The 27937-nt window shown below is 44.5% G+C and overlaps 1 protein-coding gene across 2 annotated transcripts; it reads left to right on the top strand.

Moving 5' to 3' along the window:
* Window positions 1-27570, top strand: LOC108104694 (protein bric-a-brac 2). Of its 2 annotated transcripts, none has more exons than XM_017210906.2 (5): window positions 1-300; window positions 2651-4523; window positions 24034-24112; window positions 24184-24611; window positions 25125-27570. In XM_017210906.2, the coding sequence occupies exons 2-5, from the start codon at window positions 2763-2765 to the stop codon at window positions 26085-26087; spliced, it is 3231 nt and encodes a 1076-aa protein (XP_017066395.1). In that variant the 5' UTR covers window positions 1-300; window positions 2651-2762; the 3' UTR covers window positions 26088-27570. The 2 variants fall into 2 exon arrangements, with proteins under 2 accessions (XP_017066395.1, XP_017066394.1); XM_017210905.2 differs by having other exon boundaries at window positions 24181-24611.
* The last annotated feature ends 367 nt before the right edge of the window (window positions 27571-27937 follow it).

Genomic DNA, 27937 nt, shown 5'->3' with positions numbered 1-27937 from the left:
TCTCTCAGTTCGTTTTTAACTTTCGGCGTGAGTGCATCGTTTGTTATACGGCCACTGGAAGGCAGCAACAACAACAACAGAGACAGCAAGGCAAAAGCAACAACAAGTGACGTGCAACAACAACAAGAACGGGAAACAAGAAAGAAGAACAGCATGTGTTGCATGCAGCAGTGAACAAATACAAATACATATATATATATACATATATGAAAGAATAAACAAAACATAAACACAAGTTTTCTATTAATATTTCACACAAGGAAAGTGAACTGAAAATCATAAAAAACGAGACCGAAAAGTGTATGTGTGCGGTGATTATTATATTAATTATAGTGCCTTATTTATGACAAATGACTGGGCTGCAGTGGAAATCGATTTTGTACCTCCACTATATACTGCTCTATATATATAATATATATAATAAGTGGAAATAAGAACCCATGGCCCCTCCCCCACCGCCTTTCCATCACACATTTTCCGCGCATTTTGCTTGCGCTTCCAAAGAAATTGTAATTTATTAATTTATAACACAAGCCACCCAGCGAAGAGGTCGTAAAAAGCAATGTTGCTTGGTCTTTTCGGGCGCCCAGGAAATTAAGAAGAAAACCCACTCGAAGGAGCAACTTTTCCGACTTTTCCGAGTGGGTGGCACGCGCCAAAAACAGTTTGTAAACATTTTCCCCACACACACACACACAGCATGAACTCAGCAGCGGGAAAATCCAGACAGAAAGCCAGCTCTCTGCCCCTGTAATTTATTACTTGCTGCATAAATAATAAATAAGCGTTAATAAATAAATACAATATGCAATATATAAATGTGTCTGAACGCCCACTCGCCTCCCCCTTTTAGCCAGTGTGTGCCTGTGTGTTGGTGTGTGTGTGTGTGTGTGTGTAGCCACTTTAAGGATCCACAACCTCGAGACTGAATTAAATAAATAAATACAGAAATAATAAATAAATAAAGTGGCTGCCTTCTGCATTTTTTGCTGTCAGCAGCTGCGCTGGCTATAAATAATTAAACATAAATAAAGTATGACGAGGAGGAAGCAGGAAGCGCAGTGGGGGAATTCGGGAATTCGGGAAATCGAAGGAGTTTTCAGTTAGCTAAGACATAGAAAAAGTGCCCTTGATAAAATGTGAAAATCAGTTTGAAGTCTCGACTTACGAGTGACGCGATTCATTCTGCATTTGGGCAATTTAGTTATTTATTTATTTGAGGCCGAGCTCGTCTTCGAGCGAAGCATCAAATTTAATGCGGGCAAAGGCAGAGGCAGAGCAGCCTCGATAAAGGCAACAAACATGAATAAATAAGGGGAATAACAAAAGGCAGAGCGCCATAACAATAAACCAAAAGTTGCCAAAAGGAGAGAGGAGAGGAGTTCGTCCGCCTCTTCCTTCGAAGGGATGGCTGGTGGCTCTTCCTCGCCAGCTCCCTCGGCGACGAGACTCTGGCGGAACAACAATAAAATAAACAAAAATAATAACAGTCGACGACTTTCGGGGGCTCCAGCCACAAGATTTAATTGGAATGAAATAATAATAAACATAAAAAGTAGCAGGAAGAAGTATTATAATAACAATAATAATAAATATAATTAAATTTTACGGCGGCGGAGGAAAGTTTTCAGCTTCAGCTTCCACCCCGAACGGAACGGAAACCTCGCCCGGCGGCCCAGCCCAGCGAGCAAACACATAAATTAAAATTATACAAAATATTTAAATAAATATAATTACTTTTGGCTCTCTCTCTCTCTTTCGCTCTTTCGCTCTGCTGCCATAAATAATAATATTTAATTAAATATAAATCTATAGACGGGCGACGGCCGTGCATGCAAGTAGATCCAGAGACAACAATACAAAATAAGCAATAATCGCACACACGATTACAAAGCCACTCCATATGCCAGCTAAATATATATATGTATATCTGTTCAGATATGTATATATATATATATCGCATATATATACAACAATGGGCCAAAGAGACTACAAATAATTGCAGCTCAGTAATATAAATTAAGCCAAATTAAACATAAATAAATGTGTGCTTAGCTTTTAGCTAATAAAGCACATTTCTGGCCTGAGTAGGTGGTGGGCAGTGGGCGGTAGGCGGTGGGCAGTGGGCTGGCAAATACTAAACATAAATTAATAGAAATTCATGGAAATTTTCGACTGTCGGGGCAGAGGCAGGGGAAGGGGCAAGATTAATAGGCTTATTTAATAGAGTTATGACTAAGAGCAAATGCGCTCGCTGAATCAGCTTGATGCGGCTGAAACACTTGCCTCGATATTATTGCTATAGATTCCGATATAGGGGGTTTATGGGGGTTTACTTTCAAGGAATTATACAAACACAAGCGATTTCCTTGATAGCCAGAACTCAACGTAAACATTTTCATATAAAGTGGAAACTCAGAAGAGGAAATGAGATACAAATCGATATTGAGGCGGGTTATTATATTCTCGTTTATTTATTCAAATACTTTAAGAGCCCTCTAAGAGTCAAGAAAATAATGGAAAGATATTTAGTTCTACTTATTAAAACCATTTCACAGTGAGATGAAAGCAACTCCCCGAACCTCCTACAAAAACCCCTTCAAGTCCATCTTCTTCCCCAGAATCATCTAGATTTTTCCTCTTCTTACAGCGCTTGAACTGCTCCCAGGAAAAGTTCTCGTAAAGCCCCCGAAAATGTGTTAAGAGGCACGCGGAAAACGTGAAAATCAACCGATAAGAACGGAAAACGCTTTATCAGCACCATGGACATGACCAAGCAGATCGTGGACTTCGAACTGAAGTCGGAGTGCGAGGTGGACCAGTACGAGCCCAGTGACTACACAATGCCTCCATTGGATGAGCCCAAGGTGGTAATGGAACCTCAATTCGAGGAGCCAGAGGACCTAGACATGAAGTACTCCCCCGAGAGGATGACAGAGCCCACTTCGGAGGAGCAAAAGGAGGTAGCTAACCAGCCAGAAAAAGAAACAGAGTCCTTGGGACACATGAAATCCCCCGAGAAGGACATGGAATCAGTGCTGGTGAAGCCCAAAGAGAGTCCGGCCAATGATGAACCCCTGACCCCCCCACCACGACCTTTGACCTCTAGTGAAGTGGTGGGTCTCCGGGATCCCGACGATCCCGAGTTGCGCCTGCGCCTGGAGGCCAAGAAGTCGCGCTCCCTGCCAGTCTCCCCACAACCCCAGCAAAGTCTCAAGATGGCCGGCTCCGCACTCTTCGAGTTCGGCCAGAGATCCTCTCCAGCGGAGGCCAAGATCAAGCCAAATCCCGAGGTGAAACCTCCCAGGCGGAAAATGGCCCCTCCCAGTGGCGGTGGGGATAACCAACAGTTCTGTTTGAGGTGGAACAACTACCAGTCCAACCTGACAAACGTCTTCGACGAACTCCTGCAGAGCGAATCCTTCGTGGACGTGACCCTCTCCTGCGAAGGGCACTCGATCAAGGCCCACAAGATGGTCCTCTCCGCCTGCTCACCCTATTTCCAGGCCCTGTTCTACGACAATCCCTGCCAGCATCCCATCATCATAATGCGGGATGTCAACTGGACCGACCTTAAGGCCCTCGTGGAATTCATGTACAAGGGCGAGATCAATGTCTGCCAGGATCAGATAAATCCCCTGCTGAAAGTGGCCGAGACCCTAAAGATCCGGGGTCTGGCGGAGGTCAGCGCGGGAAGGGGCGATGGAGGCGCCTCCGCTCATCCCATGTCCGTCTACGACGAAGAGGAAGAGGAGGAGGAGGAGCTGGCCTCGGCCACAGCAATCCTGCGACAGGACGATGAAGCCGATCAGGAAATGAAGGCCAAGAGACCGAGACTTTTGCCCGAGGGCGTCTTGGATCTGAACCAAAGGCAGAGGAAGAGGTCCAGAGATGGCAGCTATGCCACTCCCAGTCCCTCTCTGCAGGGCGGAGAGACGGAGAGTACCGAGAGGGGATCCTCCGCCACTCCTGGACAGAACCAGAGCCAACCTCTGGCCATGACCACTTCGACGATAGTGCGCAATCCCTTTGCCTCTCCCAACCCCCAGACCTTGGATGGCAGGAACAGTGGTTCCACCAGCGGAGGAAACCAGAGGAACTCGCCACAACCGTCTTCGGGCCACAGCAATGGAAACAGCGGTGCCGCCATGCACTCTCCACCCGGAGGCGTGGCCGCCCAGTCCGCTCTGCCACCCCACATGGCCGCCGCCGTGGCAGCTGCCGCTCACCATGCCGCCGTCGTGCCCCCGCCCCCGCCAGCCATGCACCATCATGCCGCCGCCACCGCTGCCCAGCAGTTGGCCGCCCACCATCAGTTGGCCCACTCGCATGCCATGGCCAGTGCCCTCGCAGCCGCCGCAGTTGGCGCGGGAGGCACAGGTTCCGGCAGCGGATCTGGACCCAGTGCTCCCACTGGAGGAGCAGGAGCAGCGGGAAGCGCCTCCGCTTCGTCAGTGGGCTCCCACCACGATGACATGGAAATCAAACCAGAAATCGCCGAGATGATCCGCGAAGAAGAGAGGGTGAGTTTGGCAAATGCTTTTTGATATTATAAAAGAGTTAATCTTAGGATTAGTTTTAGTAAGGAGAGAGATTTCGTTTTAAAAATACTTTACTTTAAGGACTAAGACAGTTTAATATCTATAAAATATTATTAATAATATCAGAAATAGAAGTGACATCATAGTAAGACCTTTAAATTATAAAAAGAAATGTGAGCTCAGCCGTGACTGAATAAATATAATGACTAAGGTAAATTAAAAGTGAGTACGCTTCTGTGGAAAGTGCCCCAAGCAAGTAGACTTTTCCAGAAAGGAAAATATATATTTAGGTCTGTAAATGACTTCTTGGAAAATTAAAAAATGTAGAAAGCCCATAAATTGAATTTGATAAAACGGAAGTGACTCACAGACTAAACATTTTGCACATTTCTCTATGAATTTCTGAGTAACTAAGATCAAAAGATCAAAAGAGATTCCAAAGATCGGGGATCTATAAGTTTATAGAGAAGTATCTTAAGGGTTAGGTCTCAAATGAAGTCATGGAATGAGCCAGCAGATCAGAGATCTCAGTGACTAATGATGGTGTTCCACTTGCCTGGAAATAAACACATTGCCATAGATCTCAGAACAACTTGTCCTCCGATCAGCTACAATGTAAGCTTACGATCATAAATATTAATAAATAATTGCTGTAATAATACAGATATGGCATTATATTATATATATAAGCTGTCTGTAGATACAGAACCTAACCGAGCATAGACCTGCAAAGTTGGTTCCATTTCCCCGTCGAGCCCGCATGACCCCCGGCGACCCCTTTGCGCCGTCGAAGGCTGCGCAAAAGCAGCCCGTTTGCATAATGCGCATACGCCGGGTACGCTGGGTACACCGAGTGCAACTGCAAGACAGACAACCGCTTAGTTTCAGTTTTCCTTTGATTTCACTGGCTGGGAAATGCATGCATATTAACGAAATCTTTTGCATTCACCTTTGGGCCTCGTTGTTATTTCTATTAGATTGCAAATTAAAGCCGATTTACTATTTGTATAAGAAAAGCGGGGAAGAACGGGGCTGGGAGGGGGCGAGGTCGCGACATTAAGTGCGTCAGCGACTTGAAAAATAATTCAGCAACATTTAATGCTAATGACGAAAATTGCACAATGCACGCATACCAAGGAAAGGGAGGATGAGGATGAGGATGGGGATGGGGATGGGGATGGGGAAAAGGGGGAGAAAATCAACAGAATTATAAACAATTGGCAGAAATTGATGGCAAGGCAAACAAAAGTCGCACAAATATTTGATTTGTTCGTCTCGTGCATCTGATTCTCCATAATTGCAACTGCAACTAATGCGCCTCCGATTTTCGCTCGCTGCTGCACTTTGGCTGCATTCTTGTCTCCGGCTCAGCCATTTATTTGTTATTTCTGCGATAAACACTTAATACCTGACATTGAGCATTATTTTTCCACGTTACTTGCCACTCTAACTGTTTGCATATGCATCCAAACTTATGTAAATAAATCAATGCAAGCGGCCGCCTGATGAATATGAATGTTCGCCGACCACAAATTCAGGAATTTCAATACGAATTTAATGATTGCATAGTCAATAGTAGACACAAAGAGCTTCTAAAACTAGAACTCTGGATCGTACGTATATATATATATAGTTTCGATATGGAGACAGCTGAGCTGGCTGGGAGATGGGTGGGAAAACCCCTTACTCCCTGCTTTTTGCTTGCACAATTTACTGTCCTTTGTTAATTTATTGAAATGAAATGAGAAATAAAATCAAGAAGAACTAGACGGCAGTAAAAGCCAGAAGTATGAGTTGCCACACCATTCCCCCCTCCACCCAACAAGCCACCCAAGTGCTTGACGACGTCACTGGGAAAATCCACAGAAGGAAGCTGCGGCTGAGAGCCTGTTACCTAATAGAGTCCAACTTTTGCCTCAGTCAATTCCGAGAGTTTTCTCTTGGCGAGTTTCCCCACTTTCATTCATAGAACACACACAGACACGCAGCGAGCGGAAAAACTCACACACAGGCACTCAGAGGGAAAGAGAGCGAGATGCGGAGACACACACGCAGCATTGAGGAGACCCAGCAGTCAGGAAAAGTCGCAAGAAACTCGAAATCAAGAGGGCTCATCCCGCCCCCCAAACTTTGCTGTGCGAGTTCCTTGACTTTGGCTTTTCTTTTGTGCGTTTGCGAACTGTTTTTGCAAGAAAATTACTGAAAATTGCCAAGTGCTGAAAGTTCTTTGACAGCCAAGGGCGGCCCCCATCTCCGCACCCACTTTTCCGACTTTTCCCCCGCTTTCCCAGTGTCTCTTTGTCTCCGGCGTTAGTCATAATTGCTCCATGTGTATCTCCAGTTCTTTTCGGCTTCTCCCAGCTGGCTTTATGCAAAGCAGGTTGGTTGAACTCTTTGGAGAAGCAGAGGAAATGGAAATCTGACCGTGTGAATCTTTCCTTTCGGGGTCCGAACGGCCCAGCTTAAGCCAAATGTCATCGGTTGTTTCCTGTGCGGTCCGCAGCTCATTAGAGCCGTTTGATTGATTCGAACCGGGCCGGGAGCCGGGAAATAAATCAAATTTATGTCCGCTGGTTTTACATAAACTTGCCGATCGCTGTCGGCCACCCGGAGGGCTAGGCCAGCAAGGGAAAATGAAGGAGGGTGAGGAAGAAGGTTTCCATTAAGGCCCCTTATCTGCGGAGCAACCAGAGGCCTTTTCCATTGGCCAGATTAAAGGATTTCGTAAGGCGGGCGGCACTTTGGAATTCAGTCAGTCAGTCGCCCGAATTATATGTGAATTCTATAATTTACGAGGCAATTTCGATAATTTCTTTAGTTTGTGGTCGGCCATAAACGTTGCAGCAATTGTTCTTGCTGGCCAGGTTATATAAAGGGAATTTTCGGTGCCCGAACGCTCCGCACTCGAAATAAATAAGTAATTTATTTTATGGCCAACCCGGGCTGCCATAAACCCACATAGATCTTATCGCCGCGCAAATAATACAACAATATAATCATAATAACAATTTGTAATCTTAAGTCGCGTCGATGCCAGCTCTTGGCTTTGGTAATTTCCCTGATAAGATTTCCCTCAGCTCTCTGGCCTTCCTTTTTTATTTTTTATTTTTAATTCTCTATATTGGCGCTACGTGATCAGTGCTCTTGTAGTTCTTATATTAACCACTGATAAGCCGGAAGGCTGGAATGATGACTCGTGGCCAGTGACGCAGTGACTCGCGAATTTGGCCAAATCATCTTTGTATTTACAGGCCGACGGTGATTGTTTAAATAAAGAAAAAACGATTATCGTATACGAGGGACAATAGAATTTTTATAACACTATATATATGGGGTTTTTTGTTAGCCGTTTTTTACCATCCAATCATGGCCCAAGTCCGTGCACTTTCTGCCGGGTAATTATAGAAAAATATTCGGCTAATTGGCCTGTGTTTATAAGTTTGGTATCAGATTGGTTGGTTTATGGCGAAACACCTTTGGAATCTGATTTGTTTATCGATTCTTGGATAGTGCTTAATAATAGTTTATAGCGGGGACTCTAATATTTCACTCTTAGAACTAGAACTTGGCTAAGCTGAAGGTTTTCCAGGGCAATGCCCATCCCCAACCCCTCCATTTCCCCACCATGTTCCAGCTGGTCTCCTTCGCTTGTTTTCCCCGCGTCAAGTTTTGTTATATTTCCATTTATTTGGCTGCCTTTTGTTACACTTTATTTATTTATTCCGCATTTATTGTGGCCCCCAAACACACACTTTTCCGTCGTTAGTGCAGTCGCGACTGTTGTCTTTATGACGACTGCCATGGCGATGACGATGGCTGTGATGATGATCACGATGATTATTATTGCCATAGCCAGTTTCTCTGTCTGTTTCTGCTGCTCTCCACTGTTTTCATTGTAGGAAAGACATAAGAAAATTATAGGTATCTGCCCTTATGGCGCTGCGCAGCGGAGCGAAACAATAAAATATAAAATAAAATATGTACGACTCTGTTTACGCAATTACAAGCGGACAAACACAGGCGACCGACCAGAGATACAATATTTATAACCGTCAGATACGAGAGCTGCAGCCACAGATACAGATATGGACAGAGATACAGATACATTTACAGGTACATACTATGTGTGTGCATCTTGCAGATACTGCAACAATTAGGGGCACAGATAACGGTGTAAATGAAAACCGAAATTAAAGAAAATTGTATCGCATCTGCTAGTTTCTCCACCGCCGCCGCCGCAAATGGCATTATAATGTGTTATAATTCGAGGGTACTTACACCGAAAGAAAATGGCTCGCTATCAGTGGGGCAATGAGTAATTTGTTATTAGGAAACTCAGGTGCTTAAGAAAGTAAGTGCTCAAAGAAAGATAGTCATGAGGGTTAGTTCGAGGGTTAGTACTAAGTTTTCGTTCATTTCAGTACAGAAGGTACACATATTTCCTTTACTTTTGCTAAAAATTAAGGCAATTTTCTGCCACTTTTCTCCACTATCATCATCATTTTTTAGCCAGGATAATGACAAACACGAATTACGGCGGCAGTGAGTGCGTGGAAAAGGAAAGCGCTCAGTAAACGCCTCTAATTTGGCAATCAACTAAAAAAACTCTTTTCCCCCGTTTTGCCAGCACTCGTAGTTAATGGCACCACCCACCAGTCAGCCTTTTCCGCCCACTCTGCATCTGCAGCAGCAGTAGCAGAAGCAGCAGCAGTAGGAGCACCACCACCCACTTGAAAAGTGAGTGCAACTGCAGTTTCTTCTTTATGCGAATGCAATTTGCTGGAAAGGTTCGATTGCCGCAGCGGCACTCCATGCGGTTTTCCTTTTTCCAGCCGCTTGAGTCCTTTTGTGCATCCTTTGGTAGGCGGATAATTCGGCGTGAAATTAGCCAGCAAAGTGAGCGAGATCGAGTGGGCTTCCAGTGGGGAATTTTCCGACTCCAAATGGAAATGCACATCCCAAAGATTTTTGGTGTTTGTTTATCTCGACCGGTTGAGTCGCATCTGCAAGCGTAAACACAAACTGCATTTGAGGAATGGGCCTTTGAAGTTGCCTTTCCTGCATTTGATTTGTTATTTTATTACTCTACGAATTTTAACACATCTGCTGGAAATGCATCTGTGAATTATTAAATGTATCTTCTATCTTGTGTCTTGTATCTTGTACGAGTATCTGCCGAAAGCGACGAACACATGTAAACGGAATGTTCTTTTTAGTTTTTTTTCCATTCCATTCCATCCTCTCCTTCCCCACCTCTCGCGCACATCAATATTTATTACTTTGTGTACATTTGCCGTAGAACAAATTCTTCCTTTTCCATTTATTTATTCCCCTCTGCACTGCATTTCTTAATTTAGCCATTCCTCTTCATCTGCTTCTGCTTCTGCTTCGTTTGTGTTTCCCTCCCTTCCTTCGGCTCGGCCCTTCGTACACATCCTCTCTGTCCCTGTCTCTGCCTCTGTCTCTGTCTCCCTTCTTTGCAATTGTTCTTTTCGATGCACCCCCGCTTCGCTGGCAAAGAAGTGGACAAAGCAGAAGAAGGTCTGAAAAGGGAAGGGTGAGGATCTTCCAAACCGAATTATACACTTGAAAAAAAGGGGGACTAATATTGGAAATTATTAAAAAAATATAAATATATTATTATAGCCTAAATAGATATGTTTATATATTATTTGATATTTAACATCGAAAGTCAAGTTAATTTTTTCCAGTGTATGTTTTTCTCCACATCTCCTTTCTCTCCTCTTCTGCTGTGGCGTGTAATTATTACGATTGGATATATAATTTGTAAGGCGAAACATATGTTTCCATTTTAGTTTTTACGTTGCTTTTGAGCTGCTTCTGCCTTTACTTATGCACTTTATTAGTTTTGTGTGTTTTTTTAGTTTATTTTTTAGGCGGGGGAGGGGGGAGCACTATTTTTTAATGCTCCCCGCTTAGCTCAGAGCCAGCGGAAAATGTTTGGAAAGCCATTGAGAGTTGATTTTTAATAGCTGAGCAGATGGTTTTCATTTTATCTGCACGGCCCTAGCATCTGGAAATGGAATGGAAATGGCCAAGTGGCTCCGACAGATATCCATATATCCATGGATATAGTATATCCATATATCCATATAGCCCTATACCCAGATAGCGAATGCATCCGAATGCATACACTCAACACCCAACACCCTGCAGCACCTGAGCACAAAAATGCAAATGCAAACGTCGCCGTCGTCGTCGTCGTCGTCGATGTCTTTTCCAGGTAAACAGCGACTCAGAAACTATCGCATTTACAATATTTGCTCAACGAATACGTTTTCTATTGAATATTTATTTAACGGTGAACAGAAATGTCAACAGAAAATGTGCTTAAACAAAAGATAAACGCTAGGTTCGTGGTGGACCGACCACGCCCTGTATCTGGCATCTTGCATCTTGCATCTTGTATCTTGTATCTGATGGATGCGAGATGCTAGTATCTGCGGTTGTCCAATTGACACCATTTACTCCTCAACGCGGATTCTGCGGTGGCTTCTGTCGCCTGTTGCTGTTGCTGCTGCTGCTGCTGCTGTGATGTTGCATGTTGCTGCGGGGTTGTGGATGTTGCTGCTGCTGCTGCTGAGATGTTGCCAGCGTGGCGTTGACAGGCCGCAAGCCACAGTTGCGCCCAGCGTCTCAGCCAGTTGTCAGCGGGCCACGCACTTTTTGGTGTCACTGTACGAGTCTATTTGTCTGCCAGCAGCAGCAGACGCAGCTACACTGAGGGAAAACTAAGCCAGAACACGTTCTATGACTAAGAATGATTGTAGATCTGCTTAGATCTTCCATGTATTTAAGCCAAAACATGACTACATCTTGAGTTAGACAAAAACTTGGCCATTTGACATTTAGAACCATTTATCAGAGTCATCAATTTAGAAGTCATTTCGCACAGTGCAGAACGTCTTTAGAGACAACGGCAGCCGTCGCTTTAATTCTTAAGCAATATTTATAGTTGTATTTTGTCAAATATTTGCACAGTTTGTTTTGTGCGCTGTCAAAGGCATTTATCAAGAGTCTGCAAATGCAAATGCAAATGTGAATGTGAATGTGAATGCAACTTGCAGTTGCAGTTCCAACTGCTGTATCTGTATCTGTATCTGTATCTGCATCTGCTAATTGCTGCTAGTTTCGCTGGCGTTCTCATCGCCGTTCGGCGTTCATTCATTATATTGTCGCCTCGAGTTGTCTCCGCATCTGCGAGTGTATCTGTATCTGGGTATCTGTGTGAGGTCAAATTTACTTTATTAATTACAACCGCAGCAGCAACAGCAACAACAGCAGCAGCAGCAGTGGCAGTGGCAGCAGCAACCGGCAGCAATAAATTCAAATGAGTCGCAAATGTGTGCCGCTCATTTCGGAAAACACACGACAAAAATTGGAAACTAAATGCTGGCTAATTTTTTAAATTGCCGCGCTCGGGGAACCGAGTTGCTGACCCAACTAGCCATGTTCGATTTATATACTACGAGTATATAGCCTTGTTCCAGGCATATCTACTTACTCTTCCATGCTGGCCATAATTAATTAAATATTTTCATAGCCCCGTGTGTTTGCCTACTTTATAATGGGCTGAGCAAAACTAAATAAATTTCGCGCCGAGCTATAATTAAATTTATGTGGCTGAGTCATTTTCGTGTGCGATGAATGGACGCCAACTTGGTCAATGGTCTATGTCTATGGCTATCTCTATTGCCATGGCTGAGTCGAAGTCGGGTCTTTATGCCACTTATTTATATGTATATTAATTTATTGAAATGTTGCACAATGGCAGCGGGGAAAACGCCGAGTCAGTGGATTGTAATTTAGCAGTTCCCACAGATCTCGATGCATTTCAGCCGGTGATTAATTGCCCGCACTCATTATTATTCATTTCTGTTTCGCCTGCTCTCAAATCCCAACTATTTCTCTGACATTTACTTCAGCTATTTGTACTAATATTATATTTTGTATTTTTTACACTTTCTGGCTGCCGAGCAGGTCTTTGAACTGCCTCCGCTTGTGCGCCAGATACAAGGTACTCGCCTTTGTCTGCTCTTCGGGGAGAGGAACTTATGCCAGCGAGCATAATTACTCGAAATGAAATTCTAAATTTATAGTTACCATTAAGGCATCTTGGAGTGACTAAGAGCCCGAATTGTGGGTGCGACTTTTGTGTTTTTCATCTTAACATTTTCTCGCTTGTAAGCGATGCTGCGGCTGATTCATGTCATCAGATTATAATGAAATTGGTTTATTAGTGATAATTCGGGCTGTTTGCTGTTGCTGCTGCTGCTGGGAGTGGCGTTCTTTACTCAGGAGTCAGGTGACTCAAGCCGTGAATTATGATATAATAAATAAGCCAGATAAAGTGCGAATGGAAATGACTTCGAATCGGGGTTACACAGAGCTTAAAAATGATGAATTCTCTATATAGAAGGGGCTTAGGGCTTAGTACGGCGAACTTGTGATTAGTGCTCCTCGAAAGGCTTCTAATTAGGCACCTGGGCTACCGTCTTGCATGCAATTAGCCGCAAATCGTAATTAATACGCTGCTGAACTATAAAAAAGTTCAATTGAATCCGACAATTAAGCCTGGCAGCGGCATACTAATAAATACATATATAAATTACACGGAACAGGCGCTCATGTCAATCGAGAGCCAACGCCTGCCATGGTCATTAAAAGCCGCCGAGTGCCACTCCCCCGCCCCAGCTCCGCCCATTAAAAATATATACGAAAGAGAAAAGAATACAATATACTTAATCGCATATGCATAAAGCGAAGACAAAGGAACGACAATCCTCGCTGTAATTACACACAAATTTAAATAATAATAAAAAGTGGGAAAACTTTTACGCTGATGACTCCCGCGCCCTGCAAGCTGCCGAGCTGCCGAGCTGGCAAGCTGGCAAACTGGCAATTAAAATATAAAATGTAAAAGAGCGAAAAAAATCCGAAACGAATGTCTGTACAATAAAATATGATCGTGTAATTTTTTATAGTTTTAATTAATGGCTTTTCTTAGGGAGTCTCACTCCCATCGCATGTGTTTTCCACTGCCCCCTTCTGCTTGAGTTTCCACCTCCACCTCCGTTTCCATTACCATTTCCATCTGCCTCGAATGTTTTTCGTCGGTCAGTTGAGCCACATTCGTAATTATATAGTTTTACTGTAAGCCACAATGCGAAGGTATTTTTCACCTTTGTCATCGTGACGAGGGGTTTTCACTGGCCTGGCATTTCCCCTGGCCATTTCCCGGCTTTCAGGGTGCAACGGAAATGAATGAAAGGCAGTTTTCCTCTGCCAGTCTCCCTCCCTTAGCAGTCGATCGATCCGCTGATCTCTCAGTATCCCCAATCGGCAAAACTCCCAAATCCAGTCCGCCATTCAGATTCGAACGTTGCCTCTGAGCTTTATTTATAGCCACCGAAAGTGGCGTTATTAATAATATTTATTTAAATGGTTACTTTATTAATCAAAGCTCTGTTACACGTGCGTTCTGATTTTTGTGTCTCTTTTGTGCGCGTCCCCTGTTGTTGCTGTTGCTTTGTGTCTTTTTTAGCAGCTCGTTTTTGTCGCTTTGTGTGTTTATTTGCATTAATTATTAATTTGCTCGTTGCCAGTTTGGCCGTTTGGCAGTTCGGCAGTTTGCGCATGCGCAAATGTTATAAAAACGGAAAAAATCACAAAAAGAATCGAGAAACGGCGTCGAAATGTTTGAATTTCATTTTAATACATTTCGCCCGTGGCCAGCGATCTTGGATTTGATTTTTCTGATTTTTGTTTTTTGCTTTTTTCACTTTTATTAGTGGCTATCAGCTATCAGCTGTTGAAGTTGTTTTTCGCCTTTTGGCTCGGCGTGTGGCGGCTGTCGAGTGAAAAATCAAATACAAAATTTAGCAGGGCTCAAAAATAGCCCTCGACCCGTGGTCTAAACTATCTAAGCCCAAAGACCGAAATACGGTTGTTTCGGAGAGCTAATTATACAACTCTCCGGGGGCCGGCGACCTAATGAGCCAGAAAAAAAAAAAACAGAAAACAAGATCCACAGAGATCCCCAGCCAAGACTGCCAAGACAGCATCATCATTTAAAAGGCTAAATGAAAGCATTTCAATTGTCTGCACGAAAGCCCCTCGGAAAATGAACAATAGTTGGGCCCTGAACCGGCTTAACCCCTTTGTGCCCCACTCTTTTCCAGCTTGTATTTTGTTTTTCTACATTTTTTGGGGGACGCGTGACGCGACAATAATAAACACACACACACACACACAGAGCCATTGCATTCACCATGATAATAATAAAATAATAAAAGTGTACACAAAAAGCACTTTTTGTATGGAAATATCAAAGAACATCCCCGAAGACCGACCCCCCAACCCCCCAACCCCGACAGCCATCATAATAAAATCCATCTTGGCCAGCTGGCTACATCATAAACATTTATTAATCAAAACTATCTTGTTTGTTATTGCCATTGAGCGCGGCATATTTCTCGTCAATTTTACTAATAAAATTTAATTTATTTAAATTCCGACATGCGGGGACATAAAAATCAAATCACAAACATTGTCAAATGCGGCTAAAAAATAAACACTCGCACGAAAAAGTGAGGAAAACAAGCGAATAGCTCAATGCAAATGAAAAGATACAATAATTTATGCCCAATGGCCGAAGAAGCCATAATAAAATGGCAGCAACAAAGGTTTCTCGATAAGGTTGGAGTCTTCGACTGCGAGTTACCCACTGATCTAGTGGCAAGATGGCCTAATCCACCTGCCAAGCCATGGCCCAATATGCCCCTTGCGAGGCTAAGCGGTACGAAGAGCAAATTACACAAATTTAGAAATAATAAAACTAAAACGTGTCTGCATAAATTAATTAATAAGTCAATTCCGAATGTGAATGTGGAAGACGACGACAAAGATACAAAGATACTCAGATACAAAGATAAATTTAAATTTATACATATATTACTGGAATCTGTGAACTGCAGATAAGTCTTGGTGATGGGATCGACTCGAAGCAGTCCCTGTAGCAAGGGTAATTGCCCACCCCCATCGCCGACTAAGGGTTAAGCTGGATCTGGAGACCAAGTTTATAAGCAACTTTTTATGCATTATTCTTTTTATCGCTTTTACAGCCAACTTAACTGCCGGCCGCCTTTGACGCTTCCATTGTCTGTCATTTGCGAGCCATAAAAATACACGACTTTATAAGGAAAATAAACGTAAAGCATCTTAGCAACTGGGAATAGACAAAGGGGGAGGAAGGGGTGCTGAAATCAGAAAGTTTTCCGAGGCAAATCCATTTGAATTTTCTATTCAGTGACCGCATGAATAGGGAAAACTTTTAGTGGCAGCATCCGAAATTTCCGCTCGGCGGGCGACTCATTAAAAGTAAATAAAAAATCAGATACTAAAAACAATCGAGCAGCGTTTTCCCGAAAAACGCTTGTTGAAAAAACGATGTTAAATAAATAAAAATATATAAATACACATCAAAACACAAATAAAGCGGATTCGGATATTCGAAGAGCAAACAGCGAAGGCGCGACTGCTAAAACGCTCGGCCACGCACTCGGACAATGGGGGTCGTGTAAATTTCTAAAGCCAACTATGAGAGGTGCCACGCCCCCCCCAGTGGAAGGTGCACTTTCAGAAATATCTTTTTCCTAAGAGGTTTTCATGATCTTTTTATCTTTTATCTGCCTTTTAAAGTGATTCCCATGGCATCTCAGTAAGACAGGTACTATGAGATCTCACTAGCTATTTCTCTCAGTGCAATCAAAAGTCTTTACGTTCGGTTTTGCGTCCAGTTTGATTTATTTCTGCCAGCGAGGCCAAAAATAAATACCGCAAATAAATAAAAATCTAGTTTGGCATTTATTTATTTTATTAATTTGTGCTGCGCGTGTTGCCTGCCGCTGCTTCTTTTCTTCGACTGCCCCTGCCACTCTGCCACTCTGCCTCTCTGCCACTCTGCCACTGCCATTGGAAATGATTCACTTATTAAAATACTCGAGCGTTTAATATTTATTTCGAGCGTTTATGTAATGCCAGTTTTATTATTTCATTTCTGCGCTGCGCAGCGCTGCCTTGCTGCCTTGCTGCCTTAGCCAGCAAATTCGTTTCACAACAATGTGGCTGCCTTTTTGTTTATAATTAAACGCAGAAAGCGTATTTCTTAATTATTTATTTTATTGTTGTTTATTTTTAAATGGGCTACAGACAATTTCCTGCACTTCAAGCGAAACAAATAAAAGTGACGCAGCACTACTTTGGCTTTCCCACTCAAAGGCAGCACTGGGAGTGAGCGTTATTATTAAAGTTGGGAAATGATTTCAAGTATCTCTGCTCCTCGAGGAGGATTATGCTTGGAGAAGGCAAAAAGAGTGTCCTATCTATCTATCATCCATCCTGCTAGGCAGTTGCTGCTGGCATCTGTTGGCTCATCCAACAAAGGATGCTCCGACTTAAGCCTGTGTGCTTAGCCCAAGTCAAAGCCTCGCCGGCCGACAGAGGATTGCCTTGCCGCTATCCTCCCCTCTCCGGGCGGGAGACGGAGATCCGCTAATTGCCAGAGGTCCTAATGCAAATTTAATCCGTGTGTGTTGCGAATTATTTTCACCGTCCGCAGACTGCAATTGCAAATCAATTGCAAACTGCAATCTCAGCTACAGAGTGCGTGTGCGTGTGCGTGTGTGTGAGTGTGTATTTACATATGTAATGGTCTCGTGTGTGCACACACGCATTTAGGCCTCGACTATAATAATTATCTTGAGCAGACAGCGCTCGACTAAATCAATATTATGGCCGACTAATAAAGGTGTTGCCCACACACGCACTCTGCACGGGCTTAGATACAGAATTGAATGTAGAAACAATCGCTGGGCTGCCAGTGGCAGATAGAGATACATTTCCAGATACAGATACTCGTACAGATACAGATACAGATGCAGGTGCAGGGGCAGCTGCAGATACAAATGCATTTGCGGAGGACCAACGGTTGACAGGTCGCCGGGAAAGGGCATTAGAAATAAGTTGGAATAATATAAATGGAGAGGAGGGAGTTTAGCTGCACTGCGAGAAGCGGATTCGAAGGGGATTTCTGCATCGCAGTGCCTCATGAAAGATTTAGAATGCGCCTGGACTGGCCCTTAATGAGGCCGGCCCACTCGGATTGGTTTTTATCCCTGATTTGTATTAATTACACGTACCTCCGAGGCTGCGGCTGTCCGTTTGAGGGGATCGTAGGAAAAAAACAATCAAATATGCATTTTAAAAGTTGCCCGACTTTGGACTCCGAGCTCCAGTCTCCACGCCACTCACCTCGTTTTCAGTTTTTGGACCGATCCGAGTCGACTCGACTCGACTCCCCCATGGCCTGCAACTCAAACAGCAGCCAAAGCCCAGACCAAACCATATTTGTCTAACCTGGGCCGACACACACACTCACACACATATGTCAGGGGGCTTGAGAAGGGGTGTTTGGGGGGTCGACGAGCCTCTATTTGCCCAGGACCCGGGTGCCCGAGTGCAGGCTGCGCTCTGTTTTTAGACAGTGGGCGGCACGGCTCCTCTCTATGCTATTCAAAAAATTTAATGGCATTTTAAATAAGAAATTACACAGGCCGTGCATATTTCATAAGACTTCGTATGCGCCGGCGATGTTCGACGCGGCTCAGAGTTCGGAAGGCTGGGAAAGGAGCGGAGGAGAAGCGGCGCGGGCTACCCGCCCGACTCCCCAAAGTATCAAATGGAAAAACTGTGGCCCAAAAGCAAAGAAAAGCGTGCCACGGCTGCAAAATAGTTGCAGTTTTCCGCCTCAAAGCAAGGGGCCAGGGGTCAAATGATCGACGAGGAAGTACTGATTAGTGGAAAGGGAAATCGAAAGCAGATAGAAGGCAGCCCAGAAAAGGATTAAGGATAATGAAGGAGAGGATAGGATAGAAGGTATTTATTGTTGGCTATCCTAAGCTGACATTATAGCCCATCATACCCCACGTAGTGCGCCAAATAATGGCGGAATGTTAGCTGTAATTCTAGCTTTATATGGCCGAATGGACGCGGCGGTGGGGGCGGAAAAGTTGGGCTACCTTTTTGCATAGCTTTGGACTCATTTAATATTTATGTCTCTCTAAATATTAAATATTATTTCAAGGCTTTGCAGTGCGTTGCGGGCCGCATCTCCACCCACTCTCAGCTGCATTTCAGCTGCATTTGCAATCGCAGTGGCCGCTGCTTTTGCCTTTGAGGCATTCGATTGAGAAGCGAAAGCGTAGCATACATTCGAGCGCTTGACCGGAGTCGGATTTTCGCTTCCTGGCTTTTCTTTCCGTCTTTCCTTTTGCCTTTTTCCTTTTTATTTAAACTTGCGAGATTTGCGCGCCCATGAATAATTACCCAGCCACCCGGCCAGCGTCCTTTCTTCTGCTTTCACCTTTCTCCGGCTGTGCTGCTGCTGCTGCTGCTGCTGCTGATGGCGGAGGCGTGTCTTCCGCTTTTTTCCGCTAGTCCGCTAGTCTGGCAGCTTATACAAGTTTAATATTTAATGACTGTGTGCAGCCGTTTTAACACTTTGTAGACTTTCTCCGCAGCCCTTTGGCCCCCATTGCCCTTCCCCCCTTTCTCTCGCAGTGAAAGCGCGCTTTCAATCAGCTCAAAGGACACGCAAGGCTCTTCCAGTCCAGTCCAGTCCCAAGCCATTACATTCAACCAACAATGCTCAGGCTTCCAGAGGGCAAAGCGGGCAAGGGGGCTGTGTCCGTATATCCTCATTATCCCCTATGCTAAAAACAATAAATTACTATTTGCAGGAGGTTAATTTTTACTTGCAACTACAAGCCAAGAGAAATTACATGAGCAACGACTGCAGAAGTTACAATTGCCCGACAACTGCAACAACCATAACAATGTCGGGCCAAAAGCCGAAGTAAATACTATAAAAGCCAGGGTCGAGTTGGCCGCAAATGTGTTGGTTCTTAGGGATGGCAGAGTGCTAGGTTGGTTACCTATCCTATTATCCACTTCATAGTTTCTAAGCTCCTTAAAAACTCATTCAAAATGTCAATACTTTCCAAAACCTAAAACTTAAAAACTCAAAATAATTTAAAAGAAGTAATTGATCGTGTCACGCTGTCATCTCTGGCTGGGATTGCCCTTTGCCAAAGTCCGAGCTGGCAGGACAGCCGAGCAAGACAACTTTTTTGGGAGGGGTCAACAATAAACAAGAGGGGGCAGCCACGGGCGGAGTGGAAGGGAATGCCAGAAGGGGCAGCAAGGGTGCCTCGGATCGCGGTATTTTCGAGTTTCGAGTTTGAGTTTCGAGTTTGGAGGGTCTGGAAGAAGTCGGCGGCCCATTTGAATGTTTTATGGCAATTTCTGTTGTCGGCTGCGGTTGATGTTGCTGTTGTTGCTGTTTCTGTGCTGTTGCTGCTGCAGTTGTTGCTGTTGCCAGTTGGTTAGTCGGCAACTTGACACACCTCAATGCACGTTGCACTCAACACTTGGCGTATAATTATTTATTACATTTAAATTATTGTTGCCATTGTTGTGAGGTGAGTTGCTGTTACTGCTGTAGTGGCAAACAAAACTTTCAGGGGGGTTGGCAGGCAGTAGAAGGGGGCAAGTGGAAGCGGGACTGGAAGTGGGACTGCAAGTGGAATTGGAATTGGAAGTGGGAGCAAAAAGCAAGCTTCATGCACTCGCACTTGGCTTTATGATTGCTACAATTATTGTGGCCCCAGCAGTTCCTTGGACTTGCGATTGTTTATTGTTGTTTAGCTCTCTTGCATTTCATTATATTCCGATACATATGCATACTATATATATATATATACTGGGTGAAAGAAACCAGATATCGTACCCAAGAAGTATCTATATAGCCACACACAGGGAAAGCTACTGTTTCCCCGCCTCGCGAAATGTGTTTTTCACATTATTCCCATGAATAATGCATCGGGCCAATATGCATATTTTATGTGAAATTCGTGCAATAAAATACTATTAAATATTTAGTTGCCGCCGACGTCGACGTCGAGGTTTTCGTTTTTGTTTCTGTTTCTGTCTTTTGTCTTGCGGCAAGGAGAAAGGAGCCAAGGAGCGAAGGAGCCAAAGAGCCAAAGCCTCTACTGGGCGCCATTAGAAATTCGGTTGCCTGGGAATGGGATTTATAAAAATGCAAATCGATTCGCGGGATCCCCAATGAGAAGTGTCAGTCCGCAGGACTCGATAATTGTAGTCTCCGAGGTCTTCGTTCTTAACTGAATTATTTCTGGCGTCTTGGAAAATTAATGAAAAGCGCCGTGGACAGAAGGTGTGGCCACACAGCGAACCATTTTCCATCTAAGCAATAGTTGAGATGCAAAAGTATCTTTACTATATTAGATATTATGGATATATCTCTGAGACTTAAGTCACCAATTTAGTTGATAATTTCCATGCCATGCTGGAAAAGCAGTAGCTACAACGTGGCCAAGGTTGCCGGAAAATGGGGGCTGGGAAGTGGGTGGCATGCGTGCGACTGGCTGAGTAATGCGAAGAAGTGAATGAACAGAGAGCTGCTGGCTGCCGAAAAGAGAGTGGCAACGCGGAAGTGGCGGAAAAGCGAGAGCTAGAGAGAGAAAACTAGTCGGCAGTAGTAATAGTGAAGGCTGAAGGCGACCAGGAGCCCAGGAAAAGTAAAAGCTGCCCCACAAAGCGCCAAGGAAATCGCAAAGTTCCTGTTAGTTCTGACGCACAAGCGGGGGTCTTCGCAGGGTTAAGAGTGGGAAATGGGAAGGGTGGGGTGGGTCTGGTTTGTGGTGAGCAAGTTGCAGACAAGAGAAATAACAAACTTGAGACGCCACCACGGTGGAACACGAATCGAAAATGAATAATAAATACAGTGTTATATAATATAAGAAATATACACAGCAGAAACGACAGGAGGAAAACTACAGCAAAAGTTCTAAGGAACCAGCAAGGCAGGCGGGGGCAGGGGGCAGGGGGCAGGGGGGATAAGGATAAAGGGAAGGTTAGGAAAATGGTGTAGTTTTAGTGCTTTTCCAGAGGGCCAAGGGAGCGGGGCGAGTGCTGCTGAGTTTATGTGCGCGCTTGAAAAATAAAATTAAAATTGCATTAGAATCCAAGGGGTATTACAGCAGGGTGGGGAGGGGGTGGATGGGGCAGCAGAGGGTTAAGCAGCAGAGGTTGCCCGCGATGTAGTGAAAACTTGAAGGCTGTTGAAAGCCAGGGGCGTGGCAGGGGTAGTCCATGCATTCGGATTGATGGCAAATGCGAGTGTGAGGGCGTGTTATAAATTTATATTTTATTGCCAACAGACACACACACACACACACCCATACATGGACACAAAGTTATAGAAATCCATATATATGTATGTGTGTCTATATCTGCGTCTATATATCTTTATAGAGATCTCCGAGTGTGGGTGCAAATAAAAAAGTATTGGCCACGAAAATATTTTCTTTGGGGGGAAAAAACAAAAATCAATAAATTTTTATAGAAATTTGTAGCAGCGGAAAAGTTAATTAAATAAATTATTATGTGAATGGGGCGTGCTCACGATGAGTAATTGGCAAGAAGAAGAAGAAGAAGAAGAAGAAGGCGGTGAAGAAGAGGAAGAGTGAGCAGCTAAAGAAGAAGAAGCAGCAGAGGCAGCGACGTCAGCAGCGAAGCGCCGCAAATTAAATTAAATGAGTTGAAAGAAAGTTGAATGCGCGCACACTTCGAATTTGTTTTTGTTGGAGCAGGGGGAGGGGCAGGGGCAGCACTGGGAGGAAATGCCATTTGTTGTTGCCAGCCAAGGGGAATTCAAAATTTAATTAATTAAACATTTTCGAGCAGAGCTCGTAATATTTTATTATATGAATTGTACTATGCGAGAGTTTTATAATCGCCACTCTGGACGGATGGATGAATGGCCGACAGGGGTTGATTAATCTCCGACAAAAGCTAGGGGGAGAGGGGCAACTTTACGATCTATACATTGGAAAAAAGCTGGATAATTGAGGAACTAAACGTGTAATTAAGTTTTTAATAATATTTTAAACTTGCTTTCTGCCTTCACCTCTCTAAGGTTCTCTAGTGATTGTTCTCTCTCTTCCTACATATATTTTATATTATTTATTAATCTGACTAATCTCAACTAATTAGCTACAAAAATCCAGCACCATAACTTCTTAACTGCAGCCATAGACCTGTAATTCTACTACTCACAGCCACACTGCCTGCCATAATTCACCCCACACCCTGGGGCAAAAAAGTCCGGCGTCATTAACAAAGTGTTTTACATAAAATAGCATTTTTAACGCCATTTTGTTTGCAACTTGGCCGCATTTGTTACAGTTACAGCTCCGGCGAACTGCCTGTAAAAACGTAAAAACGCTTCCGACTTTTCAATTTCAATTATTCATACGTTTTATGACCTTATTCCTTGGCATGCAGTGTGGAGTTGGGAGTAGGAGCAGGGACTAGTATGGAGTTTTTCCAGCTTTCCCGCTCTCCGGCGCCTACTCCTCAAATATTTAAGACTTGCATTATATGTTCTCTTTATGCGCTGCATTTTTTCCAGCGCTTTGTGTTTTATTTTTGTATTTTGTACTTTTTCTGGCTCATGCTCGCTGCACATAATTTGTATTACGCCCCTGCATATAAAATGCATGGCTACGTGCGCAGAGGGGGCGTGGCCGGCCAGTGGCCAACTGGCTAGCTGGCCGAGAGGAAGGCTTTATGGCCAGAGCCTCAGTTTCGGAGGCACGAAACGTGCATCAATTTAACTTTTCCTATGCCTCCGCGGAGCGAGCTCAGAAAAAAAGAGCGAAATAAAAATGGGGAATCTCTCCATTTGAGTTTTAAGTTCGGTCGGTCCCAGCTCCCGGTTAACCCCTAAATGGCCCAGGCCCTCTGATTAATACGGCCGCTAGGGTTAAAGGCGGGCTCAATTAAGCGGCACCGGGCTTCCCCCTGAATTCCTAATAATAGCAATAAATAAATGGCTTTTTGTACATTCCGCTAGCCGAAGTCGAAGTCGAACTACAAGTCGAAGTGGAAGTCAAAGCCTTTGGCCGTAAAAAGCCGCCAAGACAATGGGGCCGGGATGGCCCCACTTTGTATACTAATTTGCTTTCGGAGGCTCCTGAGCTCTTTGCATACGAAAATGCCTTCGCAACATTTATGGCAATCATAAACTTTTACGGCCAGCCACAATTCGTGTGCAAATGTCACAGGGCCCGAAGTAAGCCACTGAAAAACTAGCGACTGGGCCGACTTTTCCGACTTTTCCGACTCAAAAGATACCTGGTATGCAAAGTTTTCTAATTATTTAAAAGACGGCGCGAAGGAAATGTAAAAGGTTATGGCTGTGGAATGTATTCCTCTTATTTTAAGCATTTGGTTAGCATTTAAGGTTGAAAAATAGTCACTTCTATTATTATTATTGATTCGCAAGTACCCCAAACTAACTCTTTCACTTCCGTTTTAATTCCAGGCCAAGATGATCGAGAGCGGAGGCCATGGTGGCTGGATGGGAGCTGCAGCCGCAGCAACTGGGGCAGCTTCAGTGGCCGGTAAGTTCTAGAACTAAGTCCGACCCCTTTTCAGCCTTTTCATAATGTCCGCGTGACGTGTCTTCCAGCAGACAGCTACCAGTACCAGCTGCAGTCCATGTGGCAGAAGTGCTGGAACACCAACCAGCAGAACCTGGTCCAGCAGCTGAGATTCCGAGAGCGAGGACCCCTGAAGTCCTGGCGCCCCGAGGCCATGGCCGAGGCCATTTTCAGTGTCCTGAAAGAGGGTCTCTCCTTGTCGCAGGCCGCCCGCAAATACGACATCCCCTACCCCACCTTCGTCCTCTATGCCAACAGAGTCCACAACATGCTGGGACCCTCGCTAGACGGCGGGGCTGATCCCAGGCCAAAGGCCAGGGGTCGTCCGCAGCGCATCCTGCTGGGCATGTGGCCCGAGGAACTCATCCGCAGCGTCATCAAGGCGGTGGTGTTCCGGGACTACCGCGAAATCAAGGAGGACATGAGCGCCCACCAGTACGCCAACGGACAGGCCCATGGTGTAAGTACAATTTATGTGTTTTTTAGACTTTAATTTGATTTAAAAGTTAATGAGCGGTGCTTAGAATCAAAGAGATATAACTTATTAGAATTTCATTTCTTTAAGTTCAAACATTTTTGCTAACTTAAAAGGTTTTCCTTCTAGAAGAGAGATTTCTTAGAACATATTTTATAAGGCCATAAAACGATATTTGGAATAACTTCATAATAATAAACATTTTCCATTGGCCAGAATAAATGGCCGATCCAATTTTATTTCAGTCAGGTGGAATCCGTAAACAAAAATGTAATTATATTATTTTTGAGGCGCCAAGGTCTGGTTTCTATATATAAATCGGATCCAAATTGATTTCTTATTTCTTCTAAAACAGCGCATTATCGGCGATTTGATTTTATTTCCCTTTGATATAGCTTTTATATTGACTTTGAAATAGCATATAGCCACGATCTTACAGCCCGATCCGATTCTAACCCACTATTTCCACCTTTCCACCCTCTTCTCTGACACTTGCAGTCCTACATCGGAGGAAGCTCCACCTCGAACGGCTATCACAGTGCTGCAGCGGCCAAGATGGCTGCCCAGAATGCCGCACTGGCTCCTCCGGACGCCGGAAGTCCGCTGAGCTCCATGACGGAGACCCTGCGCCGCCAGATCCTCTCGCAGCAGCAGCAGCACCACCACCAGCAGCAGTCCCACCACCAGCAGCAGCCCTCGCACCACCAACAGCAGTCGCCCCACGGCCAGTCCATGAACATGTACAAGTCCCCAGCCTATCTGCAGAGATCCGAGATCGAGGATCAAGTATCCGCAGCGGCGGCCGTGGCAGCGGCGGCGGCCAAGCACCAGCAACAGGGCGATCGAAGGGGTTCGGAGAACCTGCCCGATCTCAGTGCCCTGGGTCTGATGGGTCTTCCCGGCCTGAATGTGATGCCCTCCCGCGGATCTGGCGGAGGAAGTGGCGGCTCGGCGCCCAACAGTGCCGCCTCCTATGCCCGCGAGCTGTCCCGCGAAAGGGAACGCGATCGGGAGCGCGAGAGGGAGAGGGAGCTGTCCCGCCAATATGGCAGCCAATCGCGGGGATCGAGTTCCGGTTCCGGCAGCGCCAAGTCCCTGACCGCCAGCCAAAGACCAGGAGCAGCCTCGCCCTACTCCGCCGCCCACTATGCCAAGCACCAGGCGAGTGCCTACAACAAGAGGTTTCTGGAGAGCCTGCCCGCCGGCATCGACTTCGAGGCCATTGCCAACGGGCTGCTCCAGAAGTCGGTGAACAAGAGCCCGCGCTTCGAGGACTTCTTCCCGGGACCAGGCCAGGACATGAGTGAGCTGTTCGCCAATCCGGACGCAGCTGCTGCTGCTGCCGCGGCGGCCGCCTATGCGCCGCCTGGCGGGGCAGGAGGCGGCGCCATCCGGGAGTCCCCTCTCATGAAGATCAAGCTGGAGCAGCAGCATGCCACCGAACTGCCGCACGAGGATTGAATCCTGGGCAGGGGCGGGTCGCAGGGGGCGGCTCACTGGAAGTGACCAGCATTAGGGTGGGACAACTTCTTTTAGGTAACCAAAAGAAAGTGAAATCAAGGGGTGCTCAGTAATCCTTGGATTAAAGTAAGTAATTATGATTTTAGAACAAGCTTTTTTGGGAAGATGTGTAAGGTTTGAAGGGGGGACTTGTGTAAAGAACTTAAGCTGCATTTTATTTAAGGATTCATCTATTAAAATAATAGTTAAAACATGTAGGAAGCTAGCAGCCCTTGTAAAGTGTGACTGATAAGGTAATGAAATTGGTTACTGGCAACATGCAATATCTTACTTTTTGACCTAGGAAAATAGCCCGAAAAGTCCAAAGATTACTAGCCCCTGAAAGAAAGCATTTCCCCAGAGCTGGGAAAGCCACCCTGAAACCCAAAAGAAAAAGAAGGAAAAACACATTTGGACTGCTACTTGAACCCCAACGTTTTAGTGTCTAGGGCTTAGTTGAAGTTGCTAACTGGTTTTATGCCTAGGCTAGTTTAGAGCGTAACGAGGACGGTATAAAGTATTAACCTATTATTAAAGCACACCCAAACACACACCCCAACACACACCCCAACACACACATATGCATACTTCGGAACTTTCCTGTAAGGATAGGATCTCGTACTTTGTCTTATTTATTTCCGAGAGAATTCGTTGCGTTGATTGCCTTTTTTGCCACGCGAAAATAATAATAATGAGTAGGATTAACGATAAAGTAACCGCGTTTAAGGTTACGATTACGATTACGATTATGATTACGATAAACGATTAACGATTAGAGACTTGTGCATTTCTTAAATGTAGCTTAACCCTAGACTAGACTAGCTCACCACCACAAACACACACACACTGAATGTTGTCAAATCCGGTAATTACAACTTTATATAAATATATATATATATATATTAACGCAAATACTTTAGGTACATAGAGCCACACAGATAGGTAGAGTGCATACCCAGGCACTTACATAACATTAACATATACATATACCTATACCTATACATATACTTATATTAATGGTATTTCCAAATGTAACTGTAAATAATGTACAAATTTCCATAGCTTTAGGCTTCGACTTAATCTTAGACTTACCCAACAGCCCCTTCGCAGCACTTCTTCTATGGTAATCGCATTGTAAATGAACGAATGAGCAAACATCGCAGGCAGCAGGCAGCAGGCAGCATCACATTAAATTTGTGCTAATTTTATGTAAACAATGACACACCCATACACCCACACACCCACACACACACACACTACACACTCGACTGTCAGATATGCATATGTATTGTCCGTACTCTGTGAGTGAACTATTATTATTATACCTATTATTACGACTATTATTATATATCCCCAGAGATGCGCGAGGCACTCTTGAGTTTAGTTAAACAGTAAATTATACAACAATAAACAGAAAATAAAACAAATTGAAAAGCTAAATGTCACCAAACCCGTCTCTGATCTTTTATTTATGCGGAAAATGTGGGAGGGCTCGGAAAATGCATCTCTCAGTTGGACATTTCACTAAGGAGGAGTGATTTTGGATTGGCCAAACATGTTCCCACAGCGAAACGATTGCTGTTTTAAGCTGCTGACAAGCTAAACAATCTAAGCCTATCAATTTCTAACTGACTTTGAAAAAATGATTTTTTTCAAGTTTTCCACTTATTAGCGTAATTTGAAAATTTGTCGAGAAATAGCAAAAATTTATTGATGTAAAATGTTCATGCCAGTTTATTGACGAGGTATGGCACTCTATATTTGAACCATTACTAGCTTTGTTATGGGCAAAGTAAAGCATTTTTAGGGGG

This window comes from Drosophila eugracilis, unplaced genomic scaffold (assembly GCF_018153835.1).
Source record: "Drosophila eugracilis isolate 14026-0451.02 unplaced genomic scaffold, ASM1815383v1 contig_2088, whole genome shotgun sequence".
Taxonomy (NCBI): domain Eukaryota; kingdom Metazoa; phylum Arthropoda; class Insecta; order Diptera; family Drosophilidae; genus Drosophila; species Drosophila eugracilis.
Note: the sequence above shows the minus strand (reverse complement) of the source record. Positions and strands in the feature narration are given on the sequence as shown.